General features: G+C 36.5%; 3 protein-coding genes across 6 annotated transcripts; 2 read left to right on the top strand and 1 right to left on the bottom strand.

The window, feature by feature from the left end:
- Window positions 1-338: 338 nt before the first annotated feature.
- On the top strand, window positions 339-3,341 carry LOC103451772 (uncharacterized). Its single transcript, XM_008391199.4, has 3 exons — window positions 339-1,039; window positions 1,499-1,649; window positions 1,788-3,341. The coding sequence occupies exons 2-3, from the start codon at window positions 1,505-1,507 to the stop codon at window positions 3,224-3,226; spliced, it is 1,584 nt and encodes a 527-aa protein (XP_008389421.2). The 5' UTR covers window positions 339-1,039; window positions 1,499-1,504; the 3' UTR covers window positions 3,227-3,341.
- Window positions 3,342-6,421: 3,080 nt separating this feature from the next.
- Window positions 6,422-9,079, top strand: LOC103451771 (uncharacterized). The gene has a single exon (XM_008391198.4). It carries the CDS (start codon window positions 6,952-6,954, stop codon window positions 8,653-8,655), a length of 1,704 nt encoding a protein of 567 aa, XP_008389420.1. The 5' UTR covers window positions 6,422-6,951; the 3' UTR covers window positions 8,656-9,079.
- A 4,673-nt stretch (window positions 9,080-13,752) lies between these two features.
- On the bottom strand, window positions 13,753-21,440 carry LOC103451770 (probable WRKY transcription factor 57). Of its 4 annotated transcripts, none has more exons than XM_070810772.1 (4): window positions 20,536-21,437; window positions 18,832-18,975; window positions 17,660-18,087; window positions 13,753-14,086 (listed from the first exon to the last, which is right to left on the bottom strand). In XM_070810772.1, the coding sequence occupies exons 1-3, from the start codon at window positions 20,946-20,948 to the stop codon at window positions 17,679-17,681; spliced, it is 966 nt and encodes a 321-aa protein (XP_070666873.1). In that variant the 5' UTR covers window positions 20,949-21,437; the 3' UTR covers window positions 13,753-14,086; window positions 17,660-17,678. The 4 variants fall into 4 exon arrangements, with proteins under 4 accessions (XP_070666873.1, XP_008389418.1, XP_008389416.2 ...); XM_008391196.4 differs by lacking the exon at window positions 13,753-14,086 and adding an exon at window positions 15,414-15,624 and having other exon boundaries at window positions 18,832-18,991; window positions 20,536-21,440; XM_008391194.4 differs by lacking the exon at window positions 13,753-14,086 and adding an exon at window positions 15,414-15,624 and having other exon boundaries at window positions 20,536-21,436.
- Between the last annotated feature and the right edge of the window lie 428 nt (window positions 21,441-21,868).

The following is a 21,868-nucleotide window of genomic DNA, read 5'->3' on the forward strand; positions in this document are numbered from 1 at the left end:
TATACTGAATAATATTTTGCTTTGAAACTTTCTTGACGAATTCAAACTCACAAATGTATTTTTGAAAACACCGTTTATGTTGCGTATCTTTTAACTTAGTAACTAAAAGTACGGTACCTTCTTATATAATGTCGGGGTTGCATAATAATAAATTAGTTTGTCATCAATGTAATTTAATACTTGTTACGTTTTAAAAAAATAAAAATAAAAACAGTTGGCTAGAAGTTCTTTAATGATTAAAGAATAAAGGTTTTGTGAGGACCTTATCGTAAATTCAATTCCACAAAAGCCGGCTTCAGCCCTTTCGAGTTATATAGGGTCCATCCCACACCAAAGCTCTCTCTCACGGTATCAAGATTAAACCGGTTTTTTTTTTAAATCCGGACCGCTTTCTTTACAGAAAAGTACGAACCGTAGCCCCTTTATCTTTCATCGTCATCCCCTTTCGATTCGATCCCAGACAGATCGATCTAAATTTCTTTCCCAGATTTCCCTTAATTTCTTATCATAATCGTTGAATCGGATGTCCGTTTGTATAAATCCGAATCTCCCCTATCGATTAATCCCAAATTCGACCAAATCCTTTGGCCTCGTACAATTCTAGGGTTTCGACTCTGAATCGGCCCCTTTCGCCTCGTAATATTCCAATCCATCTCGTTTCTTCGATCTAATTTCTGTCTCCTTGCTTTGCCCTCTTGAATTTGGTCCTAATTTTGTAGATTTTTTCGGCCGCGTCAAATTTCTAGGGTTTCGTAGAGTTCATCTCGTTAGGGTTTGTTCTTTGTGTAAATTCTTGTAGGGGTTTTGTTCGCCTCACCTTTCTTTCGCTATTTCGTATGTTTTTTTGTCAATAATTTCACGATTTCACTTGTCAATTGCAATTTCTAGGGTTAGGGTTTCTGAAAAAATTCAGCTTCTTTATTTGGTAAAATTGGATTAGGGTTACGGTTCATAAGGCCGATAAATCCGTTTCTGTTCATAACCAGCGTTCAATTGTATTACTTAAGCCGTCTGCTGTTCCTCTGAAGAATTAATAGAGGTACAATTTTGTTGTTGTCATTATAATCTTGTGATGGGTTTTTGTTGTAATTATTGGAAGCTTTTTGCCCTATCAGTTATCATTATTATTCTTATGCTGACAAATAAATTTGATAAGTGGAAACAGTATTGAGATTGATATTGATATTATTCAAAATATTTTGTAACTTTTTGGTTAGCTTAAGTTGGAGTGCGTGGTCCGGTGAAAATGGCTTAAGTGGTCTGTGTTCAAGTGAAGATATGTTGGTGTTCTGATTAAGTGAATGAGCAATTGAAAGCAAGTTACGCGGGTTTTGGCGGATTTAGATTAGCAACGTTACATGCCTGCAGTTCTTGTCTTGGAAAATCTGTTAGGACAAACGTAGTATTTTATTCCTGCTAAATGCATAAGTATTATTGTTATTGGTGTTGTCATGCATATTTTCAAATTTTTCATAGAAATTAATTATTTGGGCTTCAGGTTAATATGGGATTCAAAAGGCCCTTTGATGATGTCGAGTTCCAGGAGCTTCCTTATAAGCACTCAAGACAACATGAATTCGGTGATAGGTGCTCACCATTCTTTGATGCTGTTTCTTGTTATGGTGCTCCCCGAAAAACATATGTTTCAGGTAATGTTGTTTTGGCGTTACATTACTTTCATGTTCCTTTTGTAGCTAATATAGCCTGCTTTTTAACTTACTGAACATGGTTGCTTTGACTGATTCATGTTGAAGTCTAATTTTATTTTTATTTTTTTCATAAAACAGGTGAGAATGGGAGTGGTGATTGTAAGTCCCAGTGGCTTGAGGTTCTTGAAAAATATACTGTTGCTGAAGATTCAACAGCTGCCAACAAGGGTTGTGTTCCCTTCTCATTGGTTACCAGGAGTTATGGTGAAGAAGATGTGCGTTCTGGACCAGATGCTTATTCACCTTCTGCTGAGGATTTCAAATTTGACTTCCCAAGGAGAACATGTGTTCCTTTCAAGGATGCTTATTCTTCTTTGTTTGACCTCTCTCCAAGGAAACAAGTTCCGGTTGGACCAGATCATCAGGCCAGGATACCTTTATGGAGTGGACGCATGAAATCGACGGATCAGAAAGATGAGATTTATAACAACAACATTTCCTTGCAATCTTTGGAATCAGAAAAGACTGTGAACAATGATAGTGAGGAAAAGCTTTTAGGGACTTGTGTCATTCCAATGCCTGAGTCAAACCTCTCAGCACTTGAGTGTGATAAGGTTGGATTTGGTCGAACAGATTGTAGCTGCCTGGACGCAGGTACAGTCAGGTGTGTGCGACAGCATGTCATGGAAGCACGGGAAGAACTTAGAAGAACTCTTGGAAATGAAAAGTTTGTCAAGTTGGGGTTTTGTGAGAAGGGGGAGGAAGTGGCACGAAGATGGAGTGAAGAAGAAGAGCAGGCCTATCTTGAGGTTGTTTACTCTAATCCTGCATCATTGGGGAGGAAGTTTTGGAAGCAGTTGTCTGCAGTGTTCCCTTCTCGTAGTAAAAGGGAACTGGTCAGCTATTATTTTAATGTGTTTATGCTTCGCAGGCGGGGCACTCAGAACAGATCTAGTATACTAGAAATAGATAGTGATGATGATGAGTGGCATGGAAACAATGGAGATTCCAATGACGCACCAGATGCTGAAGATGATGAAGACTCCGTTATTGAGTCTCCTTATTATCAAGATGATCGTGTGGGCAATGAAGAAGATTACTCTGAAGAAGATGATAGTAGTGATGGTGGCGACAGTGATGGTGATGTGGGGCATGTTGAAGGAGATTCTAGCAAAGCGGATGGCAGGATAGATCATGTATCGCAATCATACATGCTGAAGTCAGTTAAAGAAGGAAAGTTTGATACACTTGGGGATTGGGAAAAGAATTCAGGGTGTACTGGAGACGAATTTGATTTCCAAGATGACTCATGTGTATCTTTCGAATTTCAGTCCAATATCCATGATTCTCGCAGCAAATGCTTGGATACCCAGCCTGATGCATCCAGTGATGCAGCTGGTCATGCATATTTATTGGAGCCTTGCAACGCTAAAGTTTGGGATGGAAGGTTCGGGGTGGACACCATGAAAGGCGATGATCTACTGCCAACGTGGAGTATGATTGAAGACATATTTGATCAAGGAATGGCGGCGGATTACAAGATGACGGATGAGCGCAAGGCACCAGCCGGTGGCTAGGTGGCTTACGAAATAATTCTTTTAACCCCAATTAGTTGCTAATAAAAAATATGAAAAGAAATGTTGAGTGGTTAAACTCGTCATCAAATACATTGTCTTTTTGTTTGTTCTCTTATTCTTCTTCTTTTTCTTCTCCTCTTCATCATCATCGTACAAAAGAAGTCGACCTTTCCCCTCGTCTTATTCGAAATTCCCAACTTTCTAAGCAAATTTCCCAACTCTGCATCAAACACCTGGCTTTGTGATTAGATGGGAAACGGAGTTGGATTCTCTTCCTTCTTTCTTCTTTCTCCAATCGCAATTATATAGAAAGACAAAATAAAAAATGTGATGGGAGAGGAGAAGGAAAAGAGAGTAGGACGGAAGAAAATCATACTCCGATGAAAAACCCCCACCATCAGGTGATGATTTTGGGCCCTTGGACGGGATCTGACGGCCACAAAAATTCGGCACAAATGCCGACCTGCACCGAAGAAAGACCGCAGCTCCATTACCTCTTTATTTATAGTCCCACAGCAGGCACCCTCATGAGAATTTTTATCAATACTTCCCCTTTTTGGATGTCTCGGAACAATGATATTCACACTTTCATTTTAATGATAATTCTCTCATATTATGTATTTTTGTGCAAAAAATATAAAATCACAGAAAATTCATAAAAAGTCATACTTTTAAAAAGGTCTTGTTGGCATCTCGACAAACATGAATCGAGAGATAATAGAAAATGGGAACAAGATCTCCTCCGAATCCAAATAAACTGAGCCTAAGAATCAAAGGATCTGACCGTTGAAATTTGATCTAACGGCTACAATTATTATAATTTTTAAAGGGCTCTTTGTTTGTAGTTGTTAGATCAAATTTTAAATGATGAATTCTTTACTCAGAATGCTCAATTTATTTGGGTCCAGAGAAAATCCGGTTCCTAGAAAATGTATTTGTTGCGGCAGCCGACTAAGCACTCTGCTCAGAATATATAATGAGGGAGGACTGACATGCACACTGCAATTGCGACTCATATCTTCAAAGTCAATGCTTTCAAATATGGGTTGTTGAATTCTTTAACTTTTTTGTGTTGGCCAGGTGGTACTCTTCAGCTGGATTGGCAAATTTTGGTCAACCACTAGATAATTTATCAAACAACTATAAAATTTAGAACTTATATTTACGTTAGGGTGAATTGTCAATTTAGTCCATGAATTATCATTTCAGTGAAAATTAGATCCTAAAATATGTTTTTTAGAAAAATTGGTCCTTGAATTATAAAAATCCGCCAATTACATCTCTAATATTATATTCGAAGCTAATATATTCAATTTTCTGTCAATTTAAGTTACGTTACTTGCATATGATACACATTAGAGGGTAGATTGGTAGTTTTCCATAAAGAAATAGTGTATGGAGTTAACTTTGGAGGGTAAATTGGTAGTTTTACATAAGAAATCGTTTAAGTTAACTTTGGAGGGTAAATTAGATGTTAGATTCGTAACCTATATGAAATGTGAAGGGCTTATAAGCGAGAAAATGACGGTATTACACTCTAAAGTGTGTCAAATGACTTAAGTTGAAGAAAAACTGGATAAAATAGCTTTGAATATAATAGTATGGATGAAATTAGCAATTTTTAATGAATTTAAAGACTTATTTTACCGAAAAATAAATTTATGGACCTAATTTTCACTGATGTAATAGTTTAGGGACTAAATCGGCATTTCACCCTTTAGGTTAAGCTGCCAAACGCAGGTCGGAGTTAAATTAATTGATTAAAACAGTGTCTGTCTATTAAAATTTTGATTTATGTTAATAGACACAAATAAAATAAATTAGGAGATGCAATCGAGCAGATAAGTTTGTTTTTCGTCTTTTATTTTCTCTTTGGCCAATAGTATTTGTTATCCAAACTCATAAAAGTTTTAAACAAAAAATAAGACCCACAAAAGAATAATGCATGATATGGAAGATGCCAAGCAGGAAATTTAAAAAAAAATAAACATCTGAAATGGATATATCACAATCAGATCCCTACAAGATGGGTGATTGACTTAATCAAGGGAACTGGTAATTACTAAGCAAATATGCCTTTCTATGAATTGAATAGTGTGGAATTTAGTATGTGTTTAGAAGTGTTTTTAAAATGATTAAAAATGTTTTTGTTGAAAATGTTTTAAAAATTAATCTTTAGTAAAAATCAAATGGGTTTTGGAAAGACAGTTAAAGTGTTTCGTGTAAGAAATACATATTTGGTGCTTCTTCTAAAAAACACTTAAAAGTGATTTTGAAACTCAAAATCAATTTTCCTAAAAACTCTTTTAGTCATTTTAAAAGCACTTCTAAACGGCAATTTGTTTTGGTGTTTGAAGAATTGGGAACAACATGTGTCATCTTAGTCAGCATCCAACTTCAAGATTAGTTTGATGATTTCAATCTCAACCGTTGGATCAAGTATAAAACTTGAATTACACGGTGAAAAAGTTGTTAAATTCAAGTATGAAAATGTGGACTAACAACAAAGAAACAAGGTATATGAAAGTGTGGATAAGACTACAAAACACCAGTCATATACTACTATAGTGGGAAAGGGATTGAAAACAAAGAAAATTCATCAAATGTTGACACGCCCCTCACCTATGCAAATACATTTCCTTTTCGGATTGTGCTGGACGCAATCACTCATACCGGCTCGTATGGGCTCGCACTTGCACCAATGGCTGAGCATCACCTGTGCGTGAGTAGAAGACTGTCTCGAGCACTCCTCCGACTATATGACTAGACTACAGGAAGCTTATAAAACAATAAAGATCCGACCTTTGGATTGTGCTTCTCTACAATTACAAGCAAAGACAAGGTTAAGGCATAGTTTGGACTAGGAGGATCCTCGTCGGATTCTTTTTGTGAGGATCTTGAGAATCCTCTAATCATATTCATTTATTGTATATCGTGCGACTAATTTTTATCAAATTCTGTTTATATTTAATTTTAAATAAAAAAATTTACAATAATTATCCTCCACCCTAATTTCGACGATGATGTTTCAGTTTTATTTTAGACTAACTAGTAGTATTACTCCTCAAACCTTGGGATCCTCAAAACACACCCATCAATCCTGGCCGTCCAATTGAACAGCGAATACGTCTCACTTGACTACACGTGCTGCCAATCTTCTACTCCCGTTTTATCTTTTGCTTCCATGCATGGAATTCTCCTCCGACTATAACACAAGTTAGAGAGAGAGAGTTTGGAGAGAGAAAGTGAGAGAGAAGAATCTCTGAATCAGTCATGGCTTAGCTTTTTGATTGTTTTTTACAGGCCTCTTCATCGCCATCATTAGCGTGAAGAAACCCATTTCTTCAAAATTTAATCTTTTCGATTTAATCCTAATTTTTGTTTTCAACATTGAAGAAAGGGATTGTGGGTTATACTTTGAAATGGAATTTAAAGGGTTACTTTTTGTTGGGTCGGATCTCGTACTTCACAAAACCGTCACATCTCAGCACTTCGATTCTCCCATCTGTTCATCATCTGCAATAAAGCTACAAACTTTGTGATCTGTGTCTTCAGTTGCTCGCTCGATCTGAGAGAGATTGTGCCTCTGTTTCTATCTGCTATTTGGGTATTTTTTTGCTGGAATCAGGGAACCGAATAATGCTGCATTCTAGCTACTTTGTTCGAGGTAAGTTTTGCTGATTTTACTTTGTTACTGCTGCCCATCTTTTGGTTTGAACTATTGAATGATGAAAAAAAATCCAACCATGGAAGAAGAAGATCAGAACGATCAGAACCAGAAAAAGAAATTTGTCTGCAGGTTTTGCAGCAAAAGATTCCGTTGTGGGAAGTCATTGGGTGGTCACATAAGAACCCATCTGAAGATTCTGAACAAAAAACCAGTTATTGAAAAAGAAGAAGAGGAAGAAGACGATGAAATTATAGCCAAAGCTGCTGCTAGGATTGTAAAGTTTTCACCTTTTGATGGTGGGAATTCTGGGTACTCTCTCAGAGAAAATCCCAAGAAAACATGGAGGTTTTCGGATGCGGGCCCTACTTTCCAATTGCAGCAGGAGAAAGTGTGCAAAGAATGCGGCAAAGGGTTTCAGTCACTGAAAGCTCTGTGTGGTCACATGGCTTGTCACTCGGAGAAGGAGAAGCTGATGAACAAGTTTGAAGAAATCTCAGAGTTCAGTGAGAAACAGAAGCTGCTTGATGTAATGGACAGTCAGTCGGATACTGAGACATCGGCTCCTCCGAGGCAGAGAAGGATTTCCAAAAGATTGAAGCAGCAGAATCTGGATGTTTACTCTTCTGTGGCAAATGGTGGTTCTTCGTCTGGTGGTTCCGGAATTGAGCAAGAACAGCAAGAGGTTGCTCTTAGTTTGATGATGCTATCACGCGATTCGGGTGGTAAAGGGGGTTTGAATTCGTTTGCTGAATCTTCAGACAACAACTCTGTGATTTTGGAGGCCAAATCTTCGTCTATCGATATGAGGATTAATACTAAGGAAGGTCTGAACTGTGCCTATAAAGTGAGTGATGTTATGGGGATGAAGAGAGTTAGAGAGAAAAAGTTGAAGTCCGAGGAGATTGAGGTTTCTGACAATTCTGATTCTGGGTATTTTAGACATGAGCAACCTAAGAAAGTTGATTCGGATGTTTCGGTTGATGGGTTTTTTAGGAATGGTGAATTTCACAAGGGTAGAGCAGAATTTGGATCCAGAATTGAGGGATATGAGTCCTATGATGTGAAATTAAGGAAGGGTTTTCGTGTCGAATCTGAATTAGGGAAGGATGTGTCAAATGCAGAAGCTCGTAGTCCTGATCAAGTGCATAGAGATAGAGGGACTTTGAAGTATGCACTGAGAAAGACAACCAAGAATACAACTTTTCACAGACCAATTGTCGATGATTCGTCCAATGTCGAACCCTGCAGAAATGCGCGAAAGAGCGGAAAATACGAGTGCTTGACATGTAACAAAACGTTCCATTCTCATAGGGCTCTTGGGGGGCACAGAGCAAGTCACACCAAGACCAATGCCTACTCTGAGTCCATTTATGAGAGTGGGGAAAACAGCGTAGACACTGATCCCTCCCCAGTTCTGACACCCGAAAGCAGCAAGCTTGCTGATCAGCATTGCAGTGGGAAAAAACCAATGAATGATCAGGACTTCAGTGGCAGTGCAAAGAGAAGTTCAGAGACCAAGAAAAGCAAGGGGCATGAGTGTCCATTCTGCTTCAAGGTTTTCAAGTCAGGCCAAGCTTTGGGAGGTCACAAAAGGTCACATTTTGTTGGAGGATGTGAAGTCAAAACTGTGGTACTTGGGCAACAAGAACCCGATCAACCCCCTCCTCATGAGGCTGAAATCACAGCACGATTTGATCTCAATCTTCCAGCTCCAATGGAGGATGAAGCAAATGACCATTTTGGGTACATGGCATGGTAGATTGGAAGACAGGGTTTTTCAAGTATGGACCGAAACACAGTATGCAACAGAATCCTTGAACGTTGAATCCTTAACTGCACTTCCAGCCGTTCATTCACCTAGTTGATTTTAGAATTTTCGTGGAAGGAAGAAGCATCAAAAGCATGAAACTTTTTAGGTGGGTCTCTTTATCTGTTACTGTAGTGACGCAAATGAAGGCAAAGTACAGGCAATGTGCTGAATTTTTTGTTTCTCTTTGGGTCCCATCAGTTCAAAGGAATGCCTTGCAGAGGTAATGGTTGCATTTTTAGTTTCAGACTTGGAAGAATTAAGTAATTCTTGCAAATTTTCCATCTTTTAGTTTTTGGCTTGTTCTGATTTCATCATCCTTCTCATTTGTAGTGCACTGTTTTGGAATTTTAAATTATTATATATTCTTCTACAATGTTTTGGATAAAACACAAGTTAAGAGTAATGCTGGATTGACATTTTTAGACTAAATTTATAAATCATATAATGTGTCATCAATAATAAATCAATATGTTAATAATCTAGTCCCTGATTAATTGAGAGGACATCAAATCTTCTGCATCCAAAAGCCTATGTGACTTCTCTGTGACCTATTTCTTTTGTTGACATTAAACCGTTTATTTAAACTATACTTATCTGTGTTAACTTTTCAATTTTTCTTCCTAATAAAAAATCAAAAACTAAAGATAAATTAAATCAAACGAACATATGTCACTTAGTAGATAAGACAGAAAAATTACAGAGAATTTTGAGTACAGAAGATTTCAACTCTTCCGAGAGAGTCTAGGACGACCCAAAGAAATACTCTGGCCCATGATGGTTCGCAGCACCAAAAACGGAACCTAATAGCTAAGTCATGGGGTCCTAGGTGATGGAAAGTGACACTTCATCAGATATGGTTTTCATAAATAAGGTAATTTTCAAGAGCACATACTCTCTTTCCTCTTTTACTTGTAACTTTAAATGGAAAAGTTTAAAGACCAAGGGAAATTGGAATTCACACTAGTTTAATTTTTCGCTGAACCGTAAATAAAAAAATTTACATTTATACACTTCTTTGGATTTTCGAACGACATCTGTAGTTAATAAAATAATGGTATGTGTTTTAACTTTTTTAATTAATATCATAATAATATTGATACGAGACGTCATGTAAATCTCATTTAGACTAACCCTAAAAGATTACAGAGACAAATTGAAAGGATTTCTCACCTTACATAACCAACTCCACTTGTAATTGTGACCATTCAGAACTTGAGATTGATTTCCTATTAAGCACCATATTCAGTGTTGAAAACTGTTTTATCCAAAAGTTTCTTCAAGGACCACCTGCTTTATGAGGAAATGTTACAAAGTGGTGCCACTTAAAATGTTGGAAGAGAAGTTTCCTCCATAATTTACATCCCTAAATCACTCACACCGTATTTTCACATTCAGATATGCATTTGCATTTCTGTAAAATTATGATTACATAGAAGAAAGTTTCAAGCTACTCTTCCTTGTAGAGTCTTCTTTCAATGTGATAAAAAATGGCGACCTTAAGCCAATAAGGCTCTCCGTTTTGTGGCGGTTGGTGGGAAGGAGGGGGGGGGGAGTTTGTGGCTATTGTACGCAGCCTTATCCTTACTTTGCAAATATGTTGTTTCCATGACTCGAATCCGTGACATCTTGGTCACAAAGGAACACCCTTCAGTTTTATAAAATAAGAAACAAAATTGTTTCACATTACAACTTGTAAATTAGGGGATCCTAAAATAGTAAAAGCTTCTGCAAATAGAATTTGGGGTTGTTGGAGATATGGATATATCTTAAGCATCAAGGTTGAAATATTGGATTAAAGAAAAATAATTAGTTTGTGGAATCATGAGGAATCAAAGTCCATTGTGCACTTTTCATCAATGGGGAAGAAATTTTGGTTCAAGGTGGTTGCATAGCACCTACCACTAAGCATTTGAGTTTGTTTTAATTCATATGTGTTAGTGAAATTTTGGTCAAAAAGGGTCATATCCGTTTGGAAGAATCATTGTTTGATATTGGCATATAGTCACATGATATGGTTGATTTTCGTTGAATTCATTGAACTGTTATTGGCATTCTAAAAATCTAATTATGCAATATGCACTCTCATAATAATGTTTTTCTTTCTAAATCTAGAGTGCACAATTAGATTTTTTGAGTGCCAATAATAATTTCCTAAATTTATGCTTTTGAATATTCTATTAATACTCAATTCACGTGTTATAAGTTATAGCCGGTGTTTAAAATATTTACAAAATTATTGATATTTCTGTATAAATATCCGAAAAATCAAGGATCGATATAGAAATGGGCGATGAAATGCAAACTTCACCTATGATATTACCGATTCACTATAGAAAATTTGCCATAACCAATTGCAGGTTTCGAACTTTGGATTTTTTTTGAGAAATTTTTCTCTAATTACCACTAATCTAAATGAGTTGATATATTCATCCCAAAATTTTCATAATTTCTATCGAAATCAACCAATATTGATATTTTCACTTGTATCGATATTTTAAACATTAATTATAACATATGAATAAATTAATTATACTACATGACAGAATCGAAGTACTACTTATTTACCTTATTCTTCACAAAGCACACACAGGTTGTTTTGTGCATTCTTTTCCAACTAATATGTTCCTTCCATCATCTGAGTGTAGTGTGTGTTCTGTAGATGACCTCAGCCCTCAGCCCTCAAGACCACCTTTTTCTTATGGGGAAATAAAAGCTCGAGTCAGCGCATTGCGTTCGCATCAACTCGAATCAAGAAGCACTTGAGAGGAGTATCAATTGCTTTATGTAAATAGAATTATGAACTCATATGGAAACACCAAATCTTTCAAAACCAAACATTCATTATTGCACACTCTAACTCTTTAGGCAACTTGGATTGGCTTGTCACTATATCATATCACAAACCTCTGTCACTTTTGAGTAGATATTTTAGTACTCGTTTTATCTTCTGTTAATCCAAATCGAGTAACTTGTAATTTTTATAGAATCCACAATACTAGTGATACAAACGTGAGCTAGGTGAATTGGTCGTTACAATATGCTTACCTACTGAGCTCTCATCCAAATTTGAATCTCCTCCCCTAAAATAAGAGTATGAATATACGAGAAGCTAAATTATTTTGGAATACCCGGCCAACTTGGAAAGACTTACTATACAAATTACCAGGCCCATTGTTTTTCTGAACCTGCTGGCAATAAGTACCCATTAATTAAATCAATGTATAAGTGTAACCATATTATGGCATGAAACCTTATTTGTTTGGTGTGATAGAGTAGTTGACTCATTTATTCCGATGGAGAAATGTTTATATGAAATGGAAGAATTAGGAGTGGGGTTGGTCATGACTATTTTTTCCATTTTTATCTCTGCATAGAAGATGGAAATGTATTACCTAACATGAACAATTGAGGGTGGCTAGGGTTCCTTGTGTTTCTGATTTTTATTTGTTTTTGGGTGGACATCTTTATCATGCCTTTTCTGATACTACAATGTGGATGATTTTCATATATTAAAAAGTCTCTTCCACTTTCCTATCAAATCTCTCTTTATTCTAGCACATAAATGAAGGATCAAAGAGATTATGGTAGATCGCATTCACCAAGAAATGACCTTAATCGAAAATCGGATCGGCAACAAATAACATGCTTTATCTGGATTCAACTCGTACTCATAGTTAAGCAGCAACATGAATATGAGACTAAAGTCCCTCTATGCATCCTACTACTTGCAGCCCCTTCTTAAAAGAGATTTGAGCAGCCGTCTGAAAAGACTAATGCTGCTCAAAAGAATATGTTTAAAAAGAATAAAAATCACAAAGTGAGTGCAGCAGGATCTGGAAAACATAGAGTGCTCCTGCAATCGAATGAACGTTTAGGCGCGGAACTGTGCTCAAAAACCCCAATTAGAGAGTAATTTTGTTTATAAGCTGGACCAGAGCAAATCATAACAATTTTTCTGAATTCCCGACTCCTTTTACACTCGAGTTCGAACCATCTTCTATAGTAGATGGGCTTATGTTCATGCTCAACATTGTAGATTACAAAGTAACAAAGCCCAGCCACAAGAAAGGCCAACATGGCTCAGTTAATTGAAGAAGATAATTTGATTTGTTGTGTCACTCTCAAATCTCTCAATCAGTTGCTTTGATGGAGATCGGCTACGATTTGTAGATTGATTGGGATGTTACACGTAACTGAAATCACAGTAACAATATGGACATACGGTCTGCCACTTGTTGTCCAGTTTCGAGAGGAAACAAAATTAGAATGCAAACAAGACGATATCTCAAAACTAATCACATATTAAAATCTCAAAATACGTGACATTGCATTAATCATCCAAGATGCCATGAATGCCTAGGCGTACAAACGCGGATGCCACAAGATTCGACAGTTCCACCACTCTATATAACTTTAAACAGCGGCTACGGTTAGAATGAGGATTTGATGGGAAGCTAATGCGCACATTGAGAACGTGAGGTTTTATTATATGGCAATTATATGGTCACGTGATGTTATTAATTTACATAAAATAAACGTTATGTATATATACAAGCCTTTTTATGTAGAAAGATTTTTCAATGTGACCGTCACACGGGATGGTACACCTCGTGTTATTACATAAATAATGGGGTATGTTTGTCAAAAAGATAACAACTTAAAAAATATAATTTTCCACTACTTACATAAAAACACATTGTGTACCATCCATGTTCCTGTCACAATTAAAAATTTATCCTTTATGTAAAGGGATCCCCATTTTTTTCAAAAAATGAGGATTAAGTGTGGGGCTCCCTCCACATCGAACTTCAACGATCCGAATCGTCTATTTTGTAAGTCTCTATTTATATATCATCCTTACAAAAATTCAATTCAATCCGAAACCATTTGTCTATTTAATTATCAAGATAAAATTTTATTGTTTCTTATATAACAAAGTATTCGTTAATTTATTTGGACCCAATTAGATGTCTTAAACATTTTCGATTAGCTAATATTTTGCAATGATGATCTATGCGATGCAACTTGAAAAATAGACGATTCAGATCATTAAAGTTCGATGTAGTGTGGACCCCACAACTAATCCCTATTTTTATAAAAAAATGAGAACCCCTTCTTTTAAAGATTTCCTATATATATACACACACACATATTCCATGCCACCGACGATCAAGGAGACAGGAGACTGGAAATTTCCTGGCCTGTGATCATATCCCCTCCCGCACATAGCGGCAGGTTTAGCCCATCTTTTGGACCACCTCAATTTCTATGTTACCACTTTACGCTGCTCATTCACTCATCACCGACTCAGAGCCTCAGAGAGCTGCTCAATACGGCACGCGCGCGTCCTCTGCTATCTGCTCTGCTGACATTGAAGAACCTGTAGTCACCACGCCACTTGTTCAGGCATGAATGTTGAAAGCCTTCATTTTAATCATGCAACTCCACACGCTCTTTGGGAGTTGGAATTGGAATTGTTAATGTATGCATGCACACAGGGAATTTATCAAAATTAACCACATCTTTATAATTTCTAAAACATGGACCAAAATATATACCATCTAGTTCTAATCGATTGGATTTTTATGTTTCAGTTATACTCCGTTGCAGTTAGCCGCACTTGCAAACACAATAACGACGATATCAACTATAACGGGATTAATCCGCAACCTAACGTAAGATAACTTCTTTATACGTTCTAGGGTTTTTAAAGGGAAATTATGTTCAACAGAAAGCAACTGCCATCACCAAACAAAAAGAGGGGGCCACTGGTCACTGCATTACTTGATTAGTAGTTAATTAACAAGTGTACGTTCCTCTCTGAATCTCAAACCGAATTTGTAAAACTGCTATGCATGAAAAAGCTAGGCAGGGAGGTATACATAAATTAATCATGTCCAGCTTTAGAATATTAGGCGGCAATTAATTAACAATTCGGGTAAATGGCGCATGGGTAAGGGAATTGGCACTTTAACACCAGTCGGCCGGTTAGGAAGCTTTACGTACGTAATTGCCGGAAAAAGACGAAACAAAGGTGAAAAGGAAGAGTGAAAAAAGCAATGTCGGCCAAGCAACGCGTACGCAAACTCAGCCGACAACTATACAACTAGGGTAATTCACATATCTCCTGCAAAAACAATATGTTTCAAGGATCATACAAATTTAGTTTGGCGATTAATTCTGGGTTTTTAAGCTGACGATTACTTTACAAAACCTACCAAAATGATTACAATACGATCGATGCATGGTACATACACACACACGTATATATATTATTTGTTAAATAAATGCTTTATTCATATTATGAAATAATACTAAAACGATACTATGTCTGAAAAAATATCATGTGATATAAAACAAAAAGTGTAGTCTTCAAAAGTTGTCTGAATGAATAGGAAACTTTAACGAAAAACACCCGGTACTGTTCACTTGAACGAAAAACCACATTTTTACACTAAAAAATCAATCCTGGTACTATTCACTTTACTCTTTATTGTCCTTATCATTAAAACTCAAAGTTTTCAAGCCCTTTTCATTAGTTTTCCTGAATATGGTAATCAAATCTCAGTTTTGAGTTAATCAAATTTCGCAATTAACGTTGCGAATAAATATATGATATTCTTGGGATAATTTGTTCAACCTCTCCATAAATGGGGGTAAGGCTAGCCGACATTCACCTCTCCCAGACTCTGCGTAAAGCGGGAGCCTTGTGCACCGGGTATGACCTTTTTTATATATATACCAAAAATGAAAGATTCTGTTCATGAGGTATAATCCATTAATTTACATACAAAGCTCAATATATACTAGCTAGATCAGAAGCTGAAGATAATGCAGCTGCTAAGCCTACCCGCATGCATGGCCTGTAGAGACGACGTAGGCCAAGCTAATTTAACAATATTGATCCTACGGCCCTACCTACACAACAAAGATTTAGGTTAGTTAAGTACGTATTATCTGCTAAACCATGATTAACATCACTGAAAATGAAATTTGCGTTTCTCATGGATTATTCCACACTACAGGGTTTTGCGTTTTTTACTGCAGCCATTAAGAATGAGAACGTACGGCATCAATTTGTATGCGTTTCTTCTTTTGTAAGCTTTTTCCCTTTTACTTTTTAAAATGTTTTGGTCAATCCCAAAATTCTCAATTGACGCATATTTTGATCTATATATATATATGAATGCACGAGTCTTAGTGCATACCACCTCCTGAGAGTAATATAACCACCCCATTTGTTAACCAAGTCAAGTTTTGGAAGCTCAAAAAAAAAAAAAAAAAAAAAAAAAAGAAGTTTTCAATTTTAGTTGGTTTGCTACCACCCTTGGGGAGTGGGGTGCCTTACTAACCTGAGTAGCATAGGACATGTTTAATGCAACCTCGCACCCCGCCTTTACCCACCCAACTCAAGCTTTGCCAGTACCAATCACTTTAATGTGCTGCATAGTTACAAATCTATGTTACCAGGCTCAATAGTAGTTTTCAATTTTTGAAAAACCAAAAATAGTTGCTAACAAGTTTTTAGTTTAAAAAATAAAAATAAAAATAAAAACTGAATTGAATTGGTTATCAAACAACCTTTTATTTTCAGTTTTCAAACTCTTATTAGTACACACCAAAAATTAACCATTTAAGTTTTTTTTTTTTTTTAAATCCCCGAATGTATGAAAACTCAAAAAATAGCTTTCAATTTTTTTTTTAAACTGAAAACATTTACCAAATAAGTTTATAGTTTTTATAAACTAAAATTAAAAATAAAATGATTATTAAATGGTCAGTTAAATTTTAAACTCACATAACAAAAAATGTTGAGTTTCGCCCCACAAGATTGTAATAACGTCGGAGGTTTCCGAGAGTATAACAGTTATAACATTTGCATGATCAGATATGTATTGCAACTATGGAGATGAAAATAATCAATCCAAACGCCCTTTAAGGGAAAAAAATTGAATTATCATGTCATAGAGCTTCCTTTAATTTGTTTTAGCTGAATGAGGAGACAGCTGAAAAGAAGATATGTAGGCATAATAATTAAAGTTGGCATGCTTCTAATCAAAAGATAAGATATAGTCAACAACCTAGCAACCTAGCACTAGATCCCAAGCGTAGCAGATAAGTTTGTAGCCAATGAGAACTACATGATGTTGATGGTGGTGCATAAAAAGCCACAAGCACACAATTAAATACACAAAACTATGAACAAGGATCCTCTCCAGATCTTCTTTGTGAGGATCCAAGTCACGCCCATTCAATTATACTGAAAAATCTCTCAAGAATATAACCACTCAATTATACTTCACCCTTTTGTTATTTAATGAAAAAGGGAAACACCTCTACATTAAATCTACAGATTTCAGAATTAAAAAGCGGATTTGGATTCTATTCGGATTCAAGTTGTGGGAATCCTAGGGATCCTTGCATTCTAATCGTTTATCGTACATCGTACAGTCAGAAATTATTTTAAATTTATTTATTTAAAATTAAACACAAATAATACCTAACGAAATGTACTATGAGCGGCCATGATATGAGGATCCCTAAGATCCTCACAAAGAGGATCCGGAGAAGATCCTCATCCTTAAAAAGCTACATTCTTCCATTCAAGCAGCGCCTAAAGTAACATGCATCTCCAGAAATCAAAATTACTATAATATGAAGTTGCTATAATTCATCATCATCCTTTTTAACTTTTAGGGTGTTCAAACCAACAGTAGTATTGCCTATATTCTGGTGATTAATATGTATCTGCAAGTGTTCAAGCTAGGTGATTGTTAAGAAGGAAGTACAGACGTCATGAACTTTTATCGTAAGAGCAACTTTTACGAGTACACTGCTCCTATAACGTGTTATGTCATGAAAGTAATTCTCCTTAGGCATTATAAATTAGAAAGATCTTTATATGCATTCAACAGTTAAATAATTCAAGTAAAATATTAATGTGTATTGTTACCATTTTATCCGTGTCCTCATCAATTTCGCATCCCAGGAGGTACAACGTCTCCAAGAAGCCCTTCGTCTGTAGGAAGAGGTGGGGTTGGCTGACGGTCAGTGGAGTGGGATGATCCTCCTGCAGCTTGATCATCGTCATGACGTGGGACTACTACTTGGTGCGACGAGGTTGGGGTCAAATTAATAGGACTAGTTATCTCTCTCGGTCGAATTGTTGGATAATACATGAACTGTGAGGCTGGAGGCAGCTGAGACAACTGGTGGCCTGTAAAGCCAGATTCATGACCCATGACTCCCCCACGAGGGAATGCAACTGTATGATGACAGTGTTGGCCTTCATATGTGGTAATTACAGTTGTGGGATCTTGAGAGGAACGCTCAACTCTTTTCTTCACTGTGCATTTGGTATTTGTGCAGCGATAATAGCTCCTGCAAATTAAACAAAAGATTGAGTGTAAGAATGTGCATATAAAAACTACAAGGCATGCATGTACATACATTTACTGTTCGAATATTCTTTTGTTTCAATAATTCAATTTGAAGTTGTTTGAGCCCATCTTTGTAAATTTTGTCAGCTAGAAGAAATTAGTTGTTTAATATTCAAGTATTCTCTGTTGGTAGATAATGGCATGGCACGCTCACAAATTATACAATCTCTAGACGTATTCCTGAGGCTTAGAAACTTAGGGTAAACATAAATAAAGTTATCAGTTGTAAGAAATTAAGAAAAATGTTTCCATGTTTATAGATGACAAGGATTTAACAATCTCAAAATGAAATATATAGCGGGTACCATAAGAAAATTGTTGTTTAATCAAATCAACCGACATTTTTAGTTTGAATTCAGCACTGAAAAGAATATCAAGTTCCTCGCCAGCTAATTTAGTGGAGATAGTAATTTGGTGACAGACCTTGGAAGCCAAGCTTGCCTAGCAGCTGCACGTAGTATCTTCAGCTTAACTAGTGTGTGTGTGTGTATTAAGCTTTGTATGTAAATGGTGCATACCTCATGAATCAGATTCTACATGAGGTCTAACATCCTAGTGGATGGAGTGTTGGGTGTCTATTTATGCGATGAGAGTTCGAAATTTCTTCCTCCCTAAACTAATGAAATAGTTTCGAACCTTTCCCAAATAACAATAAAATAAAAAAATTTAAACAAAAGTTAAAGACCTTGGAAAGGGGCTATTTTTAACAGCCTTCTGACCATATTTCCGCCAACGGTAGCCATCCTCAAGATTATCAACTTCACTCTTTGTCATGAATGCGAATCGTGGCTGCCGGATTCTCTTCGGCCCCTTCATTTTAACCTTACTCCTACAAAATATTTTACCTACAATTATCACAACAAAAACAATAGCTTGAAAAATCCAAAGAAAAATGGCAAAACATAAGTGAATTTTATTTCCTATATATTGGAAATTAAACGGAAATGTTATATAAAGTACTACTACATATTCGTGCATGTTTAGTTTCTAATTAATGTGATCCAACTAAAACTAACACCAATGAAAGAGTGGTGCTCTATTAATTAAATTTCAATTACCACTGAAAACTAATACATTCATCAGAAAATTAAAAGGGAAATGTGGTGTATTATGTGTATATATATCATGCATTATGTTTTACGTTAATTAAATCTAAAATGCAAGTGTATTTGTAGCTGTTAAATACTAGAGTTTTTGGAAATACAACCATATATTTATTTTAACAATTACTGATGGCAAATTTGATATCAAATTAGGTTACTCATTGTGTAGCTTAGCTTAACTCTCCATCTTCTCTTGTGTAAAAATATATTGATGTTCTAAAAAAACAATTAGTGCACATCAGGTGGGATTGCAGAGTATAGGACCAAACCTTAAATTGTCAGGGAATAAACCAGTAATTCTTATCAAAATTACATTAAATCTCAAATTCCAAACAGTACTTTACATGCATTAGCAAATGGTTCAACATGGTCAGCGACTATAAGTGAGATGGTGTATGTAATTTTGAAATTTTCAGTGTGTCAAGAACACGGTCAAGTCATAATACCAGTAGTTGAATTTTTTTTTTTCAAGTATTCAATCACTTGTATCGTTCAACCACCTGTATTGTAATACTTGATGTAACAACCCATATTCCCGGCACATTGAAAAATCTCTCCGTGTAATTATAAACCCCCATTATTAGGAAGAAATCCAAAAATATGGACCACAAATTAAAGAAGAATCCAGAATTATCATCACCCAACCCCCTCTTTATTATGGTAATGCAACTTAAGAGACAAATATGTCACATGCATCGATCACTTACTCACGAAAATGCTACTGCACTAGACGCAATAATAACGAAACGAATCAATATTAAAATATTAAAAAACCCTACAACAAATAAAGAAAGCATAAAATTACATTATTGTTCCTCATTAAACCCAAATCATTTACAAACAATCATATAATAAAAACTCGCTTTACTTGCACCATATTCTCCCTCTTTTTTCCCCGCACGCGTTTACCTAAAAGTGTGAATTTTAGCACGCCATCCGGCCGCTGTTACGGCGGTGTTCGCGTCCATAAAATTAGAAACCTGAAAAGCCCTTCCATCTCGGTTAAATTTGCTTTGCCACGCCCTAAATCTCTGTGGATTTACGAAAATGCCACCCCAACTTGCATGAAGTGGAGCTTCTTCTAGTTTCTTACTTTCTACAGCGTACGGACGCACACCCCAATTGCAGATTTTGCACTCCCTTTTTGATATTTTTCATTTTTCACCGTTTAACTATTTATTTTGTTAAAAGATCCCCTACCACAGTATTAGCCCACGAAAAAGCAAGTTAATCACGCATTAAGCCATCATTAATAAATAATACTCAATCATGGAAACCCAACTCACGGTATCTCGGACGGTGGTTTGCCACCGGAGCCTGTAGACCTCTCAGGCGGATCCTCGCTGGAGCTCGTTGACACTGACGGATTGGTCGAAGCGGATCCGACAACAGGGGCCGGGTCGGGGCTCCCAAAGGCGGCGCTGCTACTGCTGCTGTTGTTATCCAAAACAAGAGGACCACTACTAGTAGTTCCCGCCAAATCGGACGTGTCGGCGGCGGCGGCGATGGGGTCGAGGCAGGGGAAGCCGTCATCGGGTTTGGAGGCTTCCGGGTTGAAAATCCAGCCGAAGTCGCTGAGTATGTTGTTGTCTCTGTCGTGGGTATTGAAGAAGTAGGCGCTGTCCGAGTCGGGAGTCCAGGTGTGAGTCGTGAACTCGGTCGTGGTTAGTGGATCGCGTTTTTGGTTGTTGTCGTCCATGAGAATCGATCAGGACGATCCGCCGTGGAGTGGTGGATTGTAATCGGCCGTGAGAATTGAGCATGAATTTGAAGGATGAGGGAGAGAGAGAGAGAGAGAAAAAAAAGAGATAAAATTAGGGTTTTGGTGAGTGAGTGTTGGGAAGGACGCGTAGTTTTTGAACTTTATGAGGAAGGGATGGAAAGCTTAGTCTCGTCAATGCACAGTTGCAATATTTGGAGAGAGAGATAGAGAGAGAGGGAGGGAGGGAGGTGGAAAGAATTGGAAAAAAGGAATCAAATGGAGGAAGAGAGAAGGTAGGGAGAGAAGAGAGAAAAGATAAGTTAGAAAAATCGCCGTCAACCTTGCAAATATAGTACTGGAGGCTCAGATTTAAGCAAAGCCAAGGAGAGACCGGGGCAAATGGCCCCCCACGCGTTTATACATAAGAAAAGAGCCTATTTTGCATTTCAGCTGGCTAAGAGTCTTCATTCTTGTATTCATTTGAATTTCTCTCCAAACATTGCTTGTATCTAAACAATGAAGACAATTAATACTCATGTCTACTTATTCGGTGCACTTCATTGTCCACTCAATTGTAAGTAATATACTTTTATCGTACAAATATCTTAAGGAGAACCATTTATTTTTTTAATAATAATTTAAATATCATCTTTTGCTAAAAACCAATAAAAAAAACTATCTAACCATCCTCGTGTATCCAACGGTTTTGATGCTTCAACCTTATTACTACATATGAGTGACAAAAAAAATCGCCGGTTCATTTGATATTTGGCATACGAACTTTAAATAGTTATTCGAGAATAAATAGTTTTGACTACAAGATTTTTCCAATAAAAATATGTTAATTACAATTAGATGTATTTTTCCGTGAAAAGTAGTACTAGGTAGATCAAATTTTTAAATCAAATTTGTACACT

Source organism: Malus domestica, chromosome 13 (genome assembly GCF_042453785.1).
Source record: "Malus domestica chromosome 13, GDT2T_hap1".
In the NCBI taxonomy this organism is placed as follows: domain Eukaryota; kingdom Viridiplantae; phylum Streptophyta; class Magnoliopsida; order Rosales; family Rosaceae; genus Malus; species Malus domestica.

Coding starts and splice junctions, on each gene's coding strand:
- LOC103451772 (XM_008391199.4), top strand. CDS start 1,505: ATGGGATTCAAAAGGCCCTTTGATGATGTCGAGTTCCAGGAGCTTCCT. Junction 1,650..1,787: donor CCGAAAAACATATGTTTCAG/GTAATGTTGTTT, acceptor TTCATAAAACAG/GTGAGAATGGGAGTGGTGAT.
- LOC103451771 (XM_008391198.4), top strand. CDS start 6,952: ATGATGAAAAAAAATCCAACCATGGAAGAAGAAGATCAGAACGATCAG.
- LOC103451770 (XM_070810772.1), bottom strand. CDS start 20,948: ATGGACGACAACAACCAAAAACGCGATCCACTAACCACGACCGAGTTC. Junction 18,976..20,535: donor AAACCACCGTCCGAGATACC/GTGAGTTGGGTT, acceptor AATATTTTGTAG/GAGTAAGGTTAAAATGAAGG. Junction 18,088..18,831: donor AAAAATAGCCCCTTTCCAAG/GTCTTTAACTTT, acceptor TTTAATTTGCAG/GAGCTATTATCGCTGCACAA.